At 49.7% G+C, this 17,872-nt stretch overlaps 1 protein-coding gene across 1 annotated transcript in view; it reads right to left on the reverse strand.

Moving 5' to 3' along the window:
* Window positions 1-336: 336 nt before the first annotated feature.
* The window catches only part of LOC149749443 (ephrin type-B receptor 1-like), a 40,642-nt gene continuing 23,106 nt past the window's right edge, over window positions 337-17,872 (reverse strand). The window contains exon 6 of the mRNA XM_089909932.1: window positions 337-1,585. Within this exon, the coding sequence (XP_089766058.1) occupies window positions 893-1,585 (693 nt within the window). The 3' untranslated portion in view covers window positions 337-892. The remainder of the gene's footprint in view (window positions 1,586-17,872) is intronic.

A 17,872-nucleotide genomic window follows, 5' to 3' on the forward strand; every position in this document is an offset into this window, starting at 1 on the left:
CCCCAACTTTGGATTCCCTCCTGTTCAGCTTCCATGTACTCAGGCAGCAGGTGAGCCATGGACCCTCTAGACCTCTCTATTAACTCCCAGAGAAGATTGAGTCTCAAGCCAGTTCAGCACGTTTATTGCCATGTATTGCACACGTGTTCTCCTGGACTGAGGAGGGTCAGTGTGAGCACAGGGTACCCTGATGCCCCCATCTGCACAGTTGCCATCACTCTGTATCATCCCAAAGCACAGGTAGTAGAACACACAGTACTGTCCCATCCCGATTCCAACAGCTTCACCTCCTTTCAGGACCTACTAATGCTAGACCCCATTCCTACCCCAGGGCCTGGCACTGAGACCCTGGAGGAAGACAGCCAAGCCAGGGAGCTTTGAGTTAATGAGCTACATGGGTTCGGTACCAAGCTGAGTGCTGTGGGAGCTGGACTGAAATGAACAAAAATATTTTCCAAATTCAGTCATTTCTCAGTTACCCTTGAGTGACTTGTCTATGACAACACAAATAATCCACACCTCAGAGCACGGGGCTGGACTGGATGCAGGTGTGTGTGTCTCTGTGTGTGTGTGTGTCTGAAAGAGGGAGAAAGAGAGAGAGAAGGAGAATATGAGTGCCAGTGTCCCCAAAACTAAATATACCTGAGTGGGTATTAAGTTATTATCCACCATTTGCAATTCTCCCCATCTCTTCCCCCCACCATAAATACGGATATCCAGTTGAACACAACTGGAAAATCATCAGGTCTAGCACTGGAGATGGAGGTTCCCTCCAGAACTTTAGAAGAAGCCATTAGGCTCTTCTGTTCCTTTATGATCCCGAGCTGGAGGCAGGGACCTTTGCTGACTCGGCCCTGATCCAGGAGGGCAGGACGTAGAGGCCTCAAGAGCCTCAGGGCTTACCCTTGCAGGCCACGCTGTTCTCAGGCTCATAGCCAGGCTTACAGGTGCAGCGCCCGATGGGCACCATCCACTCCCCGTCCCCGTTGCAGTAGAGTTTGATGGGCACGTCCACTTCCTCTGCATTGGGGATGCATATGCCCCGAGCAATCACCAAAGATGTGCTTTCCGCCCCAGTCATGGTCTCTGGGAACACTGCAAAATTTTGCACAATGCTAGGACACTTTTTGAAGAAGACACGGACAGAAAGGAGAGACATACAGGCTCCATAATCCTGGAAAGCAAGATAAAAACCATTCCGCGTAAGAGGCCCAAAGCTCCTGACTTCTGTGTTGACCTTCATCAACCTTCCCCCGAAGTCCACCTGGGAGAAGCTCTCATCTGCAGCAATGGTGTCCACTTTGAGGTAAGGGGCTTCGGACCAGAAGGCCGACTTCTTGGTGGCAATGACAGAGTCAGTCTCGTAGTAGTACAAGTTGAAGGTCTCCTTGCAGGAGCCTGGAACGTTGGGGAGGCTGCTGCAGTCCCGCACAGTGAAGCGCATCTCCGTGTAGATGCGATGGGCCCCCCGCCGGTTGATGAAGGTGGTGAGCAGCCAGTTGTTCTGGTTGGGCTCGAAGACATTGCACACCTGGTAGGTTCGGATGGTGTTCAGGTTTTCATCATAGCCACTGACTTCTTCCCACTGTACCAAGCAGGCCAGGCACACACATGAAAAACACAAAATAGAGAGTAAGAAGACAAGGAGAGGCAGAGCAGAGGAGAAGCCTGGCACTGGAGGGGGCCTTACGAGCTCACCAGTCTAGCTGCTTGACTTGAGAAATGAACGCACCTAATTTGAACTTGCTTTTAAAGGTCTCCTTATAAGCAGACTTCGGAAGACTTCTCTGCAGCCCATCCCAAAATATAACAGACTTCACCCTAGAAAGCCTCCCTTCATGTAACCCACAGCTCTCATTGTGACAATGACTCATCACATCCAAGGGACCACCTGCAGCTCTTAGCCCCGTGCAATGGTAGGCACTTTCATCTTCAATGCCACTGCCTCTGCTCTCAACAGTCACTCTGTGTATTACGGGTCTGACCACATGACACCCCCACCTGGGAAATTCTCATTTCTGAACCTAATTTCTTTATTGTGGTAAAACTCTTTTATATCTCCAAAAAGCATATGAATATAAAGCTTTTCAGAATTGTTCAATAAACTTAGATTCACATAAACTTTTGTTTTATAACATCAATCTCTGAAAAAGTTAGACTGAAGTGGATAAGAGTAGAGATACTAAGAGAGATCCTTAATGAAGCAAATTAAGCATCATTTTCACACACGTCAAACAAAGATGTGATGGAAGAGAATGTTGGAGGGGGTTACTTAGGGAATAAGGAAAGCTTCTTAATAAGGGAGAGACTATTGTGATTCATGCTGGAAAAGAGAGCTCTCACTTCTAGCAGTCCTGTAGATTGGAAGGAGAGGTGGAAAAATGCATTTAGTAAGTGATGTCTCTCAATAGTCTCAACAGTTCCCCATACAACTAGATTATCATCCTCAATTTACAGGTGAAAAGACATCATGCAATTCACCCGTGGTCCCATGGCCATAAAGGAGATGGCAAAGAGAGGAAATAGAAACAAGTGCTTTGAATGCCAAAGAAATTCACCTAGTAACTTATTTCAGTAACAGGCAATAAGGGGAGGGTGTCCATAAAGACACATCTTCCTTAATGAGCCACTCTGGGGCAGGGGTCAAAGAAGAGTTGCTGGGTCATTCTTTCTTCCTTATGCCGGGAGAGGAAGCAGCTGCCCATACTGAGGAGCTCTCAGGATGCTGACCTCAAGAACTGGGGGTCTTCCCAGGAGGTTCCAATGTGTTTGCTAAAGAAGTAAATAAGGGGTAGAAGAAATTCAACTTCTAAAGTGAAAAGAGAAAATAGATCAAGGTCCTTGACTATTTAGCAGTGGTGACCAAAAAAACCCAAACAACTGCCATTTCTTTAAATAATTGCATTAATTGCTTATTATTCACAGTGTGGACTTGAAATATATAAATTAGAATTCTTTATTAAAAGAGCTAAAAGCTGGGCTTCCCTGGTGGTGCAGTGGTTGAGAGTCTGCCTGCCGATTCAGGGGACGCAGGTTCATGCCCCGGTCCGGGAAGATCCCGCGTGCCGCGGAGCGGCTGGGACCATGAGCCATGGACGCTGGGCCTGCACATCCGGAGCCTGTGCTCCGCAATGGGAGAGGCCGCAACAGTGAGAGGCCCACATACCGCAAAAAAAAAAAAAAAAAAAAAAAGAGCTAAAAGCTAATCAAGTGTACATGGGATATATACCAGAATTTCTTCTTGCACAGAATTAATTATCTGTAGGAGCAAGAGGGCAAAGCAAGGCTGTCCTTTAAACTTGTACCAGGGCTTCTGATGACCAGGCATGGTACAGAGGAAAGATGGGTACGTGGAGAGTGGGCCCCACCCACCCAGGCCTGTACAGTGACCCCCATGGCCACTCCTTCTCCCCAGGCCCCTTCCACACTCTCAGGGGGCCCCGTTCCCTCTCTAGCTGGTGGGCTCCTTCTGGGATCCTCACACACAGCCAACTGCACCTAGACCTTGTTTCATTTCTTATTGAATCTCTAGATGTTGAGGAACCACTTTTTATTCCTTCTTTAGATTGTGTTATGTTCTATTTAAATGTGTTCATTATAGTTATGTTCTGCTTGCCTGGTTTTTTGGAACCAGAAAGCAAATACATTAGGGAGAAGTCATCGCTGACAGTTGTTTCAGTTCAAATTTTCAGGCCTCTCTCCCATGGCTGTTTTGAAATTACATTTTCCCAGTTGACCCTACATGACTTCTGAGGGAAGGAAGGGATTTTTTTTTTTGCTGTTCCACAATTGTTTAAACTCACGATCCATCATTTCATTGGGCTGTATGAGGTCTCAGCACAAACATGGGGCTCCTTTGTCAAAGCACAGGTGAAGCTTGAGGCCCCAATTAGGGTGGGGACCTTGACCCACCCAAGACTAATGCAGCTCTGCTGTGTGGGAGCAGGACAGGAAGCCCACCTTTGGGGGCTCACCTTAGCACTGAGGCTATCACCACCAGTACACCCTTAAACAGACAGAATGAGGATTTACGCTCCTGTGGAGCTGGGATATTGAGAACATTTGTCTTAGAAAATGACACTGATTGGTATTTTAAGACCCAACAGAAGTAATTGTTTCAAACATTAACCTCTCTGAGCCTCAGTTTTCTCATCTGTAAAATGAGGAATCATACTGGGTGACCTGGAGTCATAAAAATCTACGGGTCTAATTGATTCCATGACAACTCCTAAGGGAGCGATCAAAGCAAATTAGGGGGAATACAGCTGTATATTCAAAGGGAAAGAGTAGAGAGAAATTGAGAGAGGGGAAAATAACTCCTCGTTGTTCAGGAAAAGGCCATGATGGAGTCTTTTTCTTTCCTTTTTTCATTCTTCTCCTGCCCGTGGGTGGTACAGGGGTTGGAAATATAGCAATCAGAGGGGGCTGGAGGAGGCACAAATGCTCTCCAAGTTAGTGGCAGTTAGGATTGGGGGCCTTGAAAGAGAAGGTTTGGGGAAGTCGAGATGAGGGTAGAATAGCATTCCCAGCAGGGAGGACAGACATTATTATTTGTTTATGATACGTGGAATCAGTGTCATTGCTTTATAGTTCTACCTTATTCATCCATCAATGAAAAAATAATTACTGAATGCCAACTTATGCCAGACATTCCGTTAGCCACTGGGGATGCAGAAAATATGAAGCTTATAATCTAGTGAGAGAAACAGAAATTAGACAAATGGTTATTAAAATAACTAAATTATTACAATTGTGCTAACTGCTGTGAGGAAAAATTTCAGGATGCCAAGTGAGGGGGGGTGTACTTGATATACAGAGGTCTGGCAGAGAAGACCCTCCAAGCTGAGAGGGCTGGATGGATAGAAGTTAGCCAGGAAAAGTGTGCTGGGGGCAGAGAGGGGCAGAGAGGGGCAGAGAAGGGGCAGAGCATCGAGGCCCAGGAACAGCAAGTGCAAAGGCCCTGTGGTGGGGAAAAGTGTCCTGGCACCATTGAGGAATGAAGAGTCATAAAAAGCTGGAGGTGGCAGGAAGAAGACTGGGGAGAGGATGAGTCTGGTAGAGAACTTCGAATTTCACCCTGAGGGTAACTAGAAGGTATTGATGAGTTTTAAGGAGGAAAATCAGGTGATCAGAGCTGAGTTTTTAAAAGATTTCTCTGATGCAAAGTAGAGACTGGGTTGGACGAGTGTATGGCGGGACATGTACATCACTGTCCTAGTCCAGGTGAGAGATGATGGTGGTTTGGACCAGATCAGTGGACACTGAAAATATATCTTGGTGTAGCAGAAGCTCTAGGCTCTCATCAGCCGAGGTGGGCAGGGTGGGGGTGGGGGCGGAGGGACAGAGAGAGGCTGCTTTAACCAGACCCAACGGGCAGTGTGTTCCCTTAACACCCTTTCATGCATCAGGCCTGCCTCCCCAGCCAGGCTTTGAGGTACCCTGTGTCCCTGGGCACACCGCTTCCCAGATCCTTAAAAAGGGGGAGTTTCACCAGTAATGGATATATGACCCCAGTGATATTCAGACCCAATTTCTTCTACCCAAGACCTGTGCTGGCTCCAGTCTCTGTGACGCATTCTCACTGCCTGTTCCAAAGCTAATTTCCTACTAAAGGTCTCCGTTCAGTGGCAGCTTCTCAGCCTCCACTTCCAGGCATTTGACACACTGCCTCCTGTGTTCCTTTCTATAATTATCTCCTCCCAGTAAAACAACAAAACACAGTAATTTGCTTATCAGATTGGCACAAAATTAAAAAGATAAAATTTCAAGTCTCTGTAAGAATGAAGAGAAAGGCCACTCCCAAGCCTGTTGGTGGCAGTGTAACTGGCGGAATTTTTTAGATGTCAAATCAATAGTCTCTCTCAACATTTAAAAGGTTGGCCACAACTCAAATCAGTGGGGAAAAGGTGAATCATTTTTTAAAATCGTTGTAATAGCTGGGTAGCCATCTGGAAAAGAACACATAATTTTCATCCATATTTCCCACCTTACTCCAGAAAAGACTTCTCAGTGAATCAAAGATTTAAACATTAAAAATGAAACCATAAAAATACTAAAAGAAACTATGGAAACAATGTAAGCATAGTAATTATGACATGAAACTCAGGAGCCATAAATGAACATATTGATCAATTCAGCTCCATACATTTTTAATTGGCATGACAGAAATGATGTGATGTAGCCATACGATGGAGTACTATTTGGAAATAAAAAAAGAAGGAAGCACTGGTACATGCAACAACCTCTAAAACGTGATGCCCAGTGAAAGAAGCCAGACACAAAAGACCGCATATTGCAGGGTCCCATTTACATGAAATGTCCCGAAAAGGCAAATCTATAGACAGGAAAGTGTTAGTATTTCCCTGAGACCATGGATGGGAAAGGAGAGTAATTGCCAGTGGGCATGACAAATCTTTTTGGGGGTGATGGAAATGTTCTAAAATGGGATTGTGGTGATGGTTACACAATTCTGTGAATGTACTGAAAATCACTGAATTGTACCCTTAAAATGAGTAAATGTTATGACATGTAACTAATAACTAACATAGCTTTTTCTGAAAAACACTCTTTGCTTTCTGGTCCAGCCTACACCTCAACACCCAACAATGCTGGCCTGGTCTCTATTATCCACAAACAGTATGCCCCTGGCAACTTCATGCCCAATTTGTCACCACAATTTGCCATTTCTTCCAGAACAAAGTTCTTCCTATCTGGCCTCTTTCTTGCTTTCCGTGGCCATGCCCTAGGGCTAGCATTACCTCACGCCTGGATTCATGCCCTGGCTTGCTGTTTGATCAGAGAGTAATGACAGCAGACCAGGCAAGAGACAGCCAGGGCTCAAGCTAGGGCCACATCCTCTCCCGTCACTCAGAGACGGTGCCCATTTTTGTCTCCTGATAATGTTGTTAATGTTCTGAAGCCTTTCTTCTACCCCATCCTCATCCCATCTCAACTCCTCCAAGACACAGAACCGGAGAATAACAGCTTGGCTGGAAGCCACCATAGGTCATGTTGACCAAGACCTTTTGTTGACAAATGGGCATACTGAGGCCCAGAGACACAATAGTGGCCCGAAGTCAGGCAGCTGGTGGGTGGCAGAGCCTAGCTCTCTCGGCAGCCTTTCCTTTGAGGGGCCTCAAGTCTTATTTCTCCCATGATGCCTTCCCAGCTTATATTCAGCTACCATCTTCCCAAATGCTTAGAGTATGGTTGAGCTATTCCACACAATTTAGCATTTGATAATACACTGCTTTGAACGATTCGTTAATTGCTTTCGTTTCCGCTACCAGGATGTGAGCTCCTTGAGGACAGGGAATTATGTTTTGACTAATTTATTAGTTCTGTCGACAGCGAAATAATTCTGTGCATTTAGCTTTGCAACACTGGTATTACATGATGACGTTGTTATTCGGCGATGTCTGGGACCAGTGAAATCCACAGGTTTCTTGGGGCTCTACCCTTACTCCCTTCTCCTCTCACCTTTTATCCTGGGTGATCTCAGCCACACACAAGGCTGCAACCACCATGTGCTACATCACCGACCTCTTCCCAGTGCCCAGACTTGTTTATCCAGCTGCCTGCTGGATATCTCCTGGTAACCTCCTGGAACTCACCTCCTTGCTCTCTGCAGTCCTGCTGCAGTCTCAAAAATCCAACCTCCACCCACCCTCCCCAATGTGGACTTGCCCCCTAGAAGGCTGGACTGTGTTAGGGACCTCCTGATATACCCAGTGCCTAACCCTCCATACATACTGACAAATTGAGGGAATGAGCAAGTTCCTGGTCTGTTCCTCAGCCCCTGGTCCTTGCCTGGGGACTTATAGCAGGTGCCACCAGGCTAACTTGTCCCTGGGAGAAGAAGAAACAAAGCAGCCTTGCACAACCAGCAGAATATTAACAACCTCTGAAAGGGCATTATTATTGATGCCAATGGACCACCTGTCCTTGAGATAAACATAATGAAGAAAACAATGACACCCACTAGAAAGTACTTGTTCAGGCTTTCAGATCAGGACTTTGATGTATGATAAAGACCCCTGTAGGTTCCTCCAAGATCTCGGTTTCTCAGACTGGCTTGTTGGAGTCAGAACCTGCAGGTCTGTTGCTCTGGAGTGGCCCCTGAGTGCCTGCTGGCATTTGCTGTCTGGCCGATTGTGTGCATGTGTGTGTATAGAACACACTGTTCTCCTTCAAAACCACTGCCATGAACTCTACCCACTGGTCCATCGACACTGCCCTTCTAGAACAACCTTCAGAAACACTAACACATTCTTTATCCTCCAAGGGTGGGTTTGGATTTCGGAAACAGGCAAAGGTCCTCTGGAGCCCAATCTGATGAGCCAGATGGATGAGCAAGCTAAGAAACACTAGTTCTTGGTCGAAAATGAAGAACCACTATAAAATGAAGTTAAGAAGAGGGAGCTGATGCTACTTATGCCTCTGAAGACAGTTCCAAGCATGGAGTTCTGCAAAGATCTATGATCGCTGGCCCTTCCTTGGACTGCTGCACCTCCCTGGGCCGGCCCTGCCCCTCCCAGAGTGCCCAGTGGCTGCCGTGGTGCTGCATCATAGCAACTGCTGAGAATAAGCCACCTCTACAGGGCCCGTCCAGGAAGGGGTGCTCCTCTGGACACTGCTATTTAAGAGGAGGACAGAAATCATCAAAATTGGCATTTTGGCCTCTATTAGTCTAACAAGAGGCTATTCTGATTTGTTTCCAACCCAGTTTATTTAACTCATTTTTAAAATAAAGAATTGAGCACCTACTACATCCCCAAGTAGTGGTCTTAGGTGTTGGTGACACAGCAGTGACTAAGAGACAAAGCCCTGCTCCCATGGGCCTGATAACCTAAGGGAACAAACCAGTAGATGAACAAGCAAACAAATTAATAACATAAAGTTGAACGGTGTTAAATACTACTGAGGAGCAGGTAAGGGGTTAGCGAGTGACAGCTGGCAGTGGGGTCGTCAGAGGTCTCCTTTTGGGTAGAGATGGGAATGATACTCAGGGGCCCCCAGCCTGGAGGGCACATGTGGGAGCAGCACCCCAGATTCAGGGAAGAAGAACAGACTTCTCTGGAGCAAAAGTGTTGCCGGCATGTTGCCGAGAAAGCCAGGGTGCCGGGGTGGCTGCCAAGTGGCATAGGGCGGGGGAAAGTGGGAGGAGGGGAGGCAGGAGAGGTTGCCGGGCGCAGGCGGACCCCACCCTTGCCAGTTACAGCTCTGCAACCACACACAGCTTTCTGAGCTTCAGTTTCCTCATCTGCAAAACACTCTTTACCCTGCAGGGTGTCACGAGGACTCAAGGATCATCACCTAGGCAAGAAATCCCCTAGCACTGAGCCTGCAAGTAACTACCACTCACTAAGTACCAACTATTACCATGACTACCCGCAGCAGCATCGCTGTTATGTTAACCTGAGCATCAGGGTGTGGGATCATCTCCTCCATTTCAGATAAAATAACCCTACCCTTCCGTCCCCAGAAAATGCAGGGACTAAAGGGCTGAACTCGGTCTCCTTACGGACCCAGAGGGACAGCCAGCAGCCTTCTCCCCATGCCTCCCGGAATCTCCAGGGTTGCCTCTGGGCAGGTTTCAGCATGGGCCCCCTTCCCTCAGCCAGGCGATCCCTGGGCCACTGTCAGCCACCAGACCACAAGGAGACAAAATTGGACACACATCACAGGCTTTGCTCCCATTCAGCTTACATCTGGGCGCAAACTTTTGTTTGAAGGAACCTGCTATTTTGCAAACAGTTGCCATCACCACACCCCGTTAGGGCCCTGACTCCCATGGCACTGCTCAATCAGGGGAAATCCAAAGACCTGCTTTCAGGCTCCCAGTAAGAGACGGCTGCTCTCTGAACAAGAAGAGAAGCCCACTGAGGCCTGAGCCACACACGACTTCACAGAGCCCACAGGAAACCAGAGATTCTTCAGGACAGCAGATGGCTCGGGCAGGGCTGGAGCCACCACCGCCAATCAACCTGGATCCCAAGAACACAGCTCCAGTGTAGACAGTAAACTAAGCCTGAAAGAGTTTGGATATTAGACAAGCTTGAGGGCTAATTAAAATGTAAAATGTGGTCCGTGGGGCATAAATTCCTACCAGCCCAGAGGGATCTACCATTTAGCACACCAACCAAGCAAGGCAGCCATGTACTCAGTGGCTCCCCCGAGGGCTGCGTGCCCCAGCTCACCTCCCGATATTCTTCATTTACCTCCCTGATGGACTGGGCTGGGAGGACACGTTGGCCCCTGTTCATTACCATGGCCCTATGCGGTGTGCCAAGGAGCTGGGCCCCTGGCTTGGGGCAGCCACTGCTTCTGAGAGCCCAGAGCCTTGAAAGGGCACAAAGCGATGCATTTTCTGAAGGGTACGTAAGATGCAGAAGAGCAGGGGATAGGGGTGGCAGACACAATTAGAATATGGAAAGAATTAGAGTATGGAAAACATACTTAGTATTTCCCAAGGCAGTCTCTATAAATCTCCACAAAATCCTTCTGGAAACTTGGATGGTGGAAAAATGCAAGAAATACTGTGGCGAGATGGGAGTGAGAGAAATGGCCCCAAGCATAACATACCCAGGTTGTTCGGAAGGAGATTTTTGTGCTGAGCAACAAAGGGTTGGGATGAAGAAGCACTGCTGTCACCCTGCCTAACCCTGAACCCCAGAGGTCATGGTGACTCCTAGCTTTTAGCTCAGGAGTTCAGTGCACAGACTCTGGAGTCAGCCAGACCCAGTCCTGTGACCATGGACATGTCTTTAAACCTCCCTGAGACTCGGTTTCCTTCTCTAACACAGGGATACTCAGGGTACCCACCTCACCAGATGGCTGTGAGGATTAAACGTGGTAATGCGCCTGAAGTACTTCAGCCTGAATAAGAGACCCCTGCGAGTAGTGGCTATCAGCCCTCGGAGCACCTCTCTCTCAGCACCAGGCATTTTTCCTTGAAAGTCTTGCTCTCCCTCCGTGATGTGTATGATCGATGACTCTCTCCTGTCTGTCTAGTTGTCTGCACCTGTGCATCATCTCTGGCATGTGCACGGGGGCATATGTGTGCATACATATGTACATGTGTGCATGCATGCCTGGGTGTGCATGTGTGTGTGTATGTAGTTGGGGGTGCTGGCTGTGGCCCAGGTGGGGCCCGTGTGCCCTCCCTTGGGTATATGCCCACCCATCAAATGCCGTATAAGCATTTGTGAGTGAGTGGGTCAGCCCACTCCCAGCCAGGGAGCGCCCCTCACTACACAGAGACGCCATGGCTATGGGTCATGGGAGCCACATTAACACAGGGCAAGGCCAGCCGGCCCGACGTCCAGATGGCTTGCATCTCGGCATCCTGGCACATTTCACAGCCCAGTCTCTGTCAGCACGCCAGGAGAAACACTGAAGGCTTGTGCCTCGGGTGGGGGCTCCCTGTCCACAGCACCGGGGCCACTGTAACTTCCAGCAGGAAGCAGCATTTGGTACCAGGCCCTGCCTGGAGTGGAGTCCTCGGCCATTATGACAGCTGCTGCTGCTGTTGACACTGAAACAGTGACAAATTCACCCTTCTGACAAGATCCCTTTTAAATAATTCACAGGGAGCTGGGGATTAAGACACTGTTTCTCTCCGTCTCTGTTGAGATTTAAAACACCTCCAGCTGGGGTATTTAAAGAGCATATAATGGGCTGCCCCTCTTGGGTCTCCCCTCCCCCTTTCCTCCTCTTTCCCATTTCCCAAACTCACCCCCCCCCGCCCACCAGCCAGCACTATAACAAGGAGGCCCAGAAAATAAGAAAGAAAAAAAAAGGAGGGAACCAGTGCTTGGCTGGTCACTATGGCAACGGTGGCAGGGTATTCAGCTGTCATTATCCCAGCGCCTCACACATGTGATTATCTTAAGCTGTCGGTTGAATGCAGTCCCCACTGCTGTCCAACAAGGCCTTGTCGAACAAGGCAGGGGCGGGAGATGCGGGCACCAGGCCCTACCGGCCTGGAACTGCTCTGCCCGGGCCTGGGCTCCATTGATGAAGAGCAGTTACCCCTGGGAGAGACTGATGGCATTTTCCTTCAGCCTGGAGGGATTTCCGCTCAGCACGCATAGCCAAGGCCAGCACACTGGGTTACAGGCCAAGGAGATGGGCTCTTCATTCCATGAGTGCAGAGAGTTTTGACTGAGTGTGGGCAGGCTGGCTGTGGCCAGCTGGAGCTCTCCTGGAGACAAGGCAGCAAGCCACAGGGGAGGAAGAGACTGGCCTTCCTAGAGGAGCTCCTGGCATCATTCCCATTCTCAGGGTGCAGGAAAATCAAATCTGACCTGGGAAGGGGACACACTCCCCTCCATCCTGTCCCCTCCCCAACTCTGGGAATGTGGTCACTGTGTGTGATCCACTTTGAGGGACTGTGGCTGCTGGAGCTTGGTCCTGGGAAGCCTGGGGAGGACTTTGATCCCATGCTTCTGCCTCCTGGACTTTGCTTCAGACTGCTTCTGGGCACCAACATCCTCTGAATGACACAATCACTGGTCATCCCCCACTAGGCATCACCTCCCCCCAGGTACCACCCTCCTCTAGGCAATACCCCCACTAGGATCCCCCACTAGGCATCACCCCCCACTCGGCACCACCCCCCACTCGGCACCACTCCGGGTCCATTGTCCCTTTCAAAATTCTGCTCCCAGAATAAGCCCATTTCTGAAGATGTGCTCAGGCCAGCACAGCATGCAATGGGGCCACCATCACCTGTGACTTGCACCTGCCTTTCCTGCACCCGCGTCTTGCAGTCAGTCCCTATGAATATGTGGCCAGCCACACGGAAGTTCCCACCACCTGAGGCACTGCCCATCTGGGTCACCCCTGGCTTGTTTCTCACAGTGACCCATTTACACCTAAACACAAGTGTGGACCATTACCACTGACCATGTCAGTTTGAAGACAGAGCTCTCACTGAGAAGATAAGGCTGAATCTTGACTGCAACATCTTTCCTGTGGTTGTCCTTTGTGACACTGGGAAATGTGTTGGGCATGCCTCTCTCCACCAGGAAGAGTGGTGAGTGGGAGAGTACGTATGGAGATGAGGGTGTGCCACGACTAGACGCCCCCTCATTCTATTAGCAGAGGAGCACCTCAAATGCAGGAGGGGCTGGTTCAGCTGAACTGACACGGGGGCCACTGGATGGGAAACAGCAGCTCACGGAGACCCCTCACCTCTCTCCCTTCCCAGGAGTCCTCACTTCCTGAGCATTTGCCAAGGCCTGGGGGCGAGAGCTGACCACACGCTCCTCTATCACTATCTGGAACCAGCCATCCCCAGGGACTACCTGTGTCCTCCTCTGGCTCCCTGGCCAGGCCTCACCTGCCCTGGGAACAGGGCTGCTCCCTCAAGGCTCTTCCTGGACTTGCTACTCTGCCCCCAAACCCCACACATCACACGGCGCTTGAGCCACCCCTCCCCAAACAGCTTGGCTTAAAAAGTGATTCATGGGTGTTTAACATGTGTACGTTTCACTCTCAAACCTACCCTTTCCCTTTGTAGAAAACTGGGAAACTTTTTCCTCTCCTTGCCCCCCTGTTCTCTGGTTTCTCAACAATGTATGACTCACCCTTCCTCACTCTCATCCAGGGGCAGAAGTTCAAGTACAGGAGTGAGCTCTGTGGTCGGACAGGCCTGGGGTCAGTCTCGGCAAAACCCCTAAGCAGTCCTGTGACTGTGGACCATTGCCCCGAGCCTCAGTGTCTGCTCTGTAAAATGGGAGAAATACCCCCCTGGCTTGCGGGGTCCTGGTGAGAATTCAGCGAAGTGATACAAGTGATGTTCAGTGCCTGGTACACAGCTGGTAGTTAATTCACAGTAACTAGTAGTAGCAGTAGTTATCACTGTTCCTAATAAAAGTGCTATGAGTAATAACAGGGTGCACCCTCTGATGGTATTCTCGCAAGAGCCACAACCTGACAGAAAGGCTGGAAATCTGATCTCACATCTCAGGGCCCCCTCACCCATCAATTCCTACCCTCATCCCATGCAAGTTAAGTCCCTCAGACAAGAATCACTGAGACCACTAGCACTAGTCAGGGCAAGTGGTATTGAGTAAGCTTTGGTGTTTCCAAAGAAGGTAAAGCCAATTTATGCTGTCAACCACTCTGTAAATAAGATCTTACATTACCCATGTGACAGAGGGGGAAGATGGGCTCAGAGGAGTGAAAGAACTCAGAGGAAAATGGAAATAAACCCAGAATATTAGATTGCAAATCCTGGGTTTGCTTCTTGATGCTAGGGGAAGTACAGTGGGATTCAGGCCAAAGGATTCTTCTCCCTCGGGCCGTAGCTGGAGGTAAGGCCAAGGGTGCACCCCCAGGGCTTCCCTGTTCCCGCATAAGCTCGGCTTGTCCTTCCAGAGCCAGAAGACCCATGTCTTTTGCCCACCCTGACACCACTTCTCCATCCGTTTTCCTCCTGTCCATCTTCCCCAGGCCTCTTAACTATGCCTCACCTTCCTTCTAATACTTCATCCTCCCCTGTAATATATTTCTTTCCTTCACCAATGGGACCAGTGAGGAGCTGCGAGTTCAGGCTGTCAGGGCAACAAGCCCCTGCGGACCCCCCTCAGCTGCATCCTGGTGCCTGTGTCAGGAGCCCCGTTTCCTTCCAGAGCCCCGAGGGCTGCTCCAGCCTTCAACCTGAGAAAAGCTGTCACCAGGCAGCTGGTCCTAAGCCTCACATGTTGGTGGGAGAAAGGTTTCCAGGGGTGGGACAAGGGGTGTGCCAGGGATTTGCCATCATAGGGAAGGTTTTAGAGAAAAGACCCCATCTGTCCGGACAAATGAGGGTTAAGCCTGCTTCTGAGAGGGGGAGGTGGGGCTGGGTGACCTCTGGGGTTCCCTCCCAGAGTTTGTGGACAGAGATATCTCCTGCTCTGCTGATGAATGAGTCTGCAAGGCATTTCCAAGAGCAAGAAAATCAATCTGCCAGACAGTAAGGTTCTGGTAAACCACCACAACTCCCAAAGTTCTTTAACATGGCAAGTTGGAGAAGCATCTCTCCCTCAGTCAGTCTCTCTCTCTCCACTCCACCCACACACACATATACGCAGTCATATCCAATGTATTTCTGTTGCAGGAAGGGGGACCCCTTCCAGGGCCCAAGAGTGGGCTCTTGTCTAACACTCGTAAATGAATTGTCCAAGGAGACACACGTACTGACAAAGCAAAAGACTTTATTGGGAAGGGGCGCCTGGGCGGAGAGCAGCAGGGTAAGGGAAGCCTGGCCACGTGGCTGGCTGTCTCCAGTTCTATGGTAATGGGGTTAGTTTCCAGCTTGTCTCTGGCCAGTCATCTTGCTTGGCCCATATTTGGTCTGACTCAGTGTCCTTCCCCTGGTGTGCGCATCTCTCAGACAAGATAGATTCCAAAGCGAAGGATTCTGGGAGGTTAGAGCAGGACATAGGGACTGGCGTCTCCTCCCTCCTTTTGGCCCCTCCCGAATTATCATCATACCTGGCCAAGGCAGGCAGTTTCGGTCAACGGTTCCCTAGCATTTCTGCAACCAGTTGCAATGATTAATATTCTACTCAATGTAATCATTCATATTCTAACCAATGACACTGGTCATCTGTAACATGCTAGTCACCTCTCTGTCAAAGGCACACACGTGCCCACAGAAATGAGCTCATATAAAAGCCCTGTGACAGACAGCAACCACACAAGATGAAACAGAGCAGAACTGTGCCCTTGTCCAGCCCACCTCTCCTCCCCTGGGATCCACCAGTCTCGGCCAACCCACCCCAGGCCTGTCACACTTCCCAGAGCAGCGTCTGAACCCCATGGAGCGCCTTCCACCTCCCCAGGGTCCCGCCTCTGTGGCTCTGTCCTGAGCCCCCAGGCCTTTTCTATCACTCTCTCTGTCAAGCAGGGGATTTTAAACCTCCATTCCTAAAAGAAACATATTATATAAAAAAAAAATGTTTTAAGTGCCTTGGGGTGTTTTGTTCCTCATTGTTTCATAAAAGTGACATTAATAGCCAGAGAAGAGCACCGCTGAGTGCAATTACAGAGGACGTTTCAGGTATGAAAGCTGTTTTGAGCCTGCTAATGTCTCCTAATTACAGGCCTTTTGGTAGCGAGAGAAAAAGATAAAGAGTGGGTGGGAGGCCCAGGGTGGGAGCTCTGACTTATCTCAGGGGGTTACCTGAAGAGGGCAGGGGAGGGGTGGGAAGGGGAGAGGGAGTAGGGAGGTCAGAGGCCCACCTGCTGGGAGGCAGGGCCCCTCCCAGAGGAGAAAGCAGTACTAATTCCTGGGTAACAGCTCAAGGAAAGGATACCACCCATGTCCTGAACTGTGAGAAAAACCTTTTGGATACTGAACCTGAATTCAAGGAACCCCCAGCAACTCGAGCTGGGAGTTCCTTTGGAAGCCACCCTCTGGAGACACTGTAGCACTTCACTGGGAAAGAGGGTACAGCCTGGTTGTCAGCAGGAGAGCAGGCTGGATGTTATTAGCACTGGCGCTTTCTAGCCATGTGACCAGAGGCAATTTAACAGCTGTTCTGTGGCTCGGTCTCCTCATCTGTAAAACGGGGCTGTTGTGACGACTGATGCACGCCTGGCTGTAAAGCACATGGGGCCTGTGATACAGTGTTAGATTTCCTCTTTCTCTGCTGAGCACCTATCCAGTTCTCGGGTACCCACATCCCGATTCCTTCTGGGGAATTACTCCCGCCAGCCTGTCAGTCCAAGGCTTCCAGTGGGCTCAGCACAACACGGGGTTGGAACACAGGACCTGGGAGTGCCACTCAGTGCTTCCTGAATGCAGGGGCTGGATCAGGGCAGGCACGGGAGTCAAACTGATCCAGTCAGGCCCATTCAGGGCTAATTCCAGGGCTTCTGCTGGCGGGACCAGGAGGAAGTGCTTGCGCTTCCCCAGGGGACATGGATGGATGTGGTTGTAGGGGCGGGAGCCTCTGCAGACTGCTTATTACCAAGAGGAGGCCCAGCATGGAGCCAACACCAGGGGAGTAGAGAGAGGAAAAAGCGGGTGGGAAGAGAGAGAGAGACTGATCTAAGGAAGTGGACCAGCCACCCATGAAGCCACATCAGCCACTGGACCATTCATTTACATGAACCAAGATACCTTCCTTAAGACTGACTTACACTTTGCTGTCCCTGGCCACCAGGAAGCCCTGACTGATACAAAAGTGTGGCTCCCAGCAGTCAGCAACCAGGTACAACACCCTCAAGTTCCAGGCAGGGGTACCAGTCTGAGAAAGGATGACCAACTCTGTCCCGCTCTGCCTGCCTGCCACCGGCATGGCCGGAAATTCAAAAACCGTACAACTCCATTCACAGAATCATGTTGCCCAGAGTTAAATGTCTCTTGGATTTGCCTAATTTAGCTCAGACTTTTCTGTCTTAATTAGCGTGATTGAGTCATCAAAGGAAGAAAAGAGAAAATCCAGGCCTCCAGAGGGTGCGTACTATGCTAACACTTCCTGAGTGTTTACCCAGGAAAACTTTTTACCGACATGGTTTCATATATGGAACATTTCCCATCCTCACTCTGCTGAGCAGAGGAGGAAACCAGGACTGAAGGAGTCTGCATGACGGGCCCAAGATCACACAGCCAGGGAGCTGCCGAGCGGGAAGGGGAGCCGGATTATTTGATATCAAGGCCTGATGCCTTCACTGCTGCTCCATAAACTTCTCACCCATCAGACCAGCTAAATTTCAATTGATTTTGCTTGGCCTTGGAACGAATGGGATGTTATTAGGGTGGATTTCTCTCCAGTGCGTGCTGTCCTTATTCCCAGGATGTGGGCAGCTGGTGAGGGTGCCTGGATCTGACAGACAAGGAGATGGGAGGCTGCCAGCAGGGTCCCCACGTGAACAA

This window comes from Delphinapterus leucas, chromosome 4, assembly GCF_059928025.1.
Source record: "Delphinapterus leucas isolate spDelLeu-1000000601 "Yukka" chromosome 4, BTC_Dleu_Yukka2, whole genome shotgun sequence".
Taxonomy (NCBI): Eukaryota; Metazoa; Chordata; class Mammalia; order Artiodactyla; family Monodontidae; genus Delphinapterus; species Delphinapterus leucas.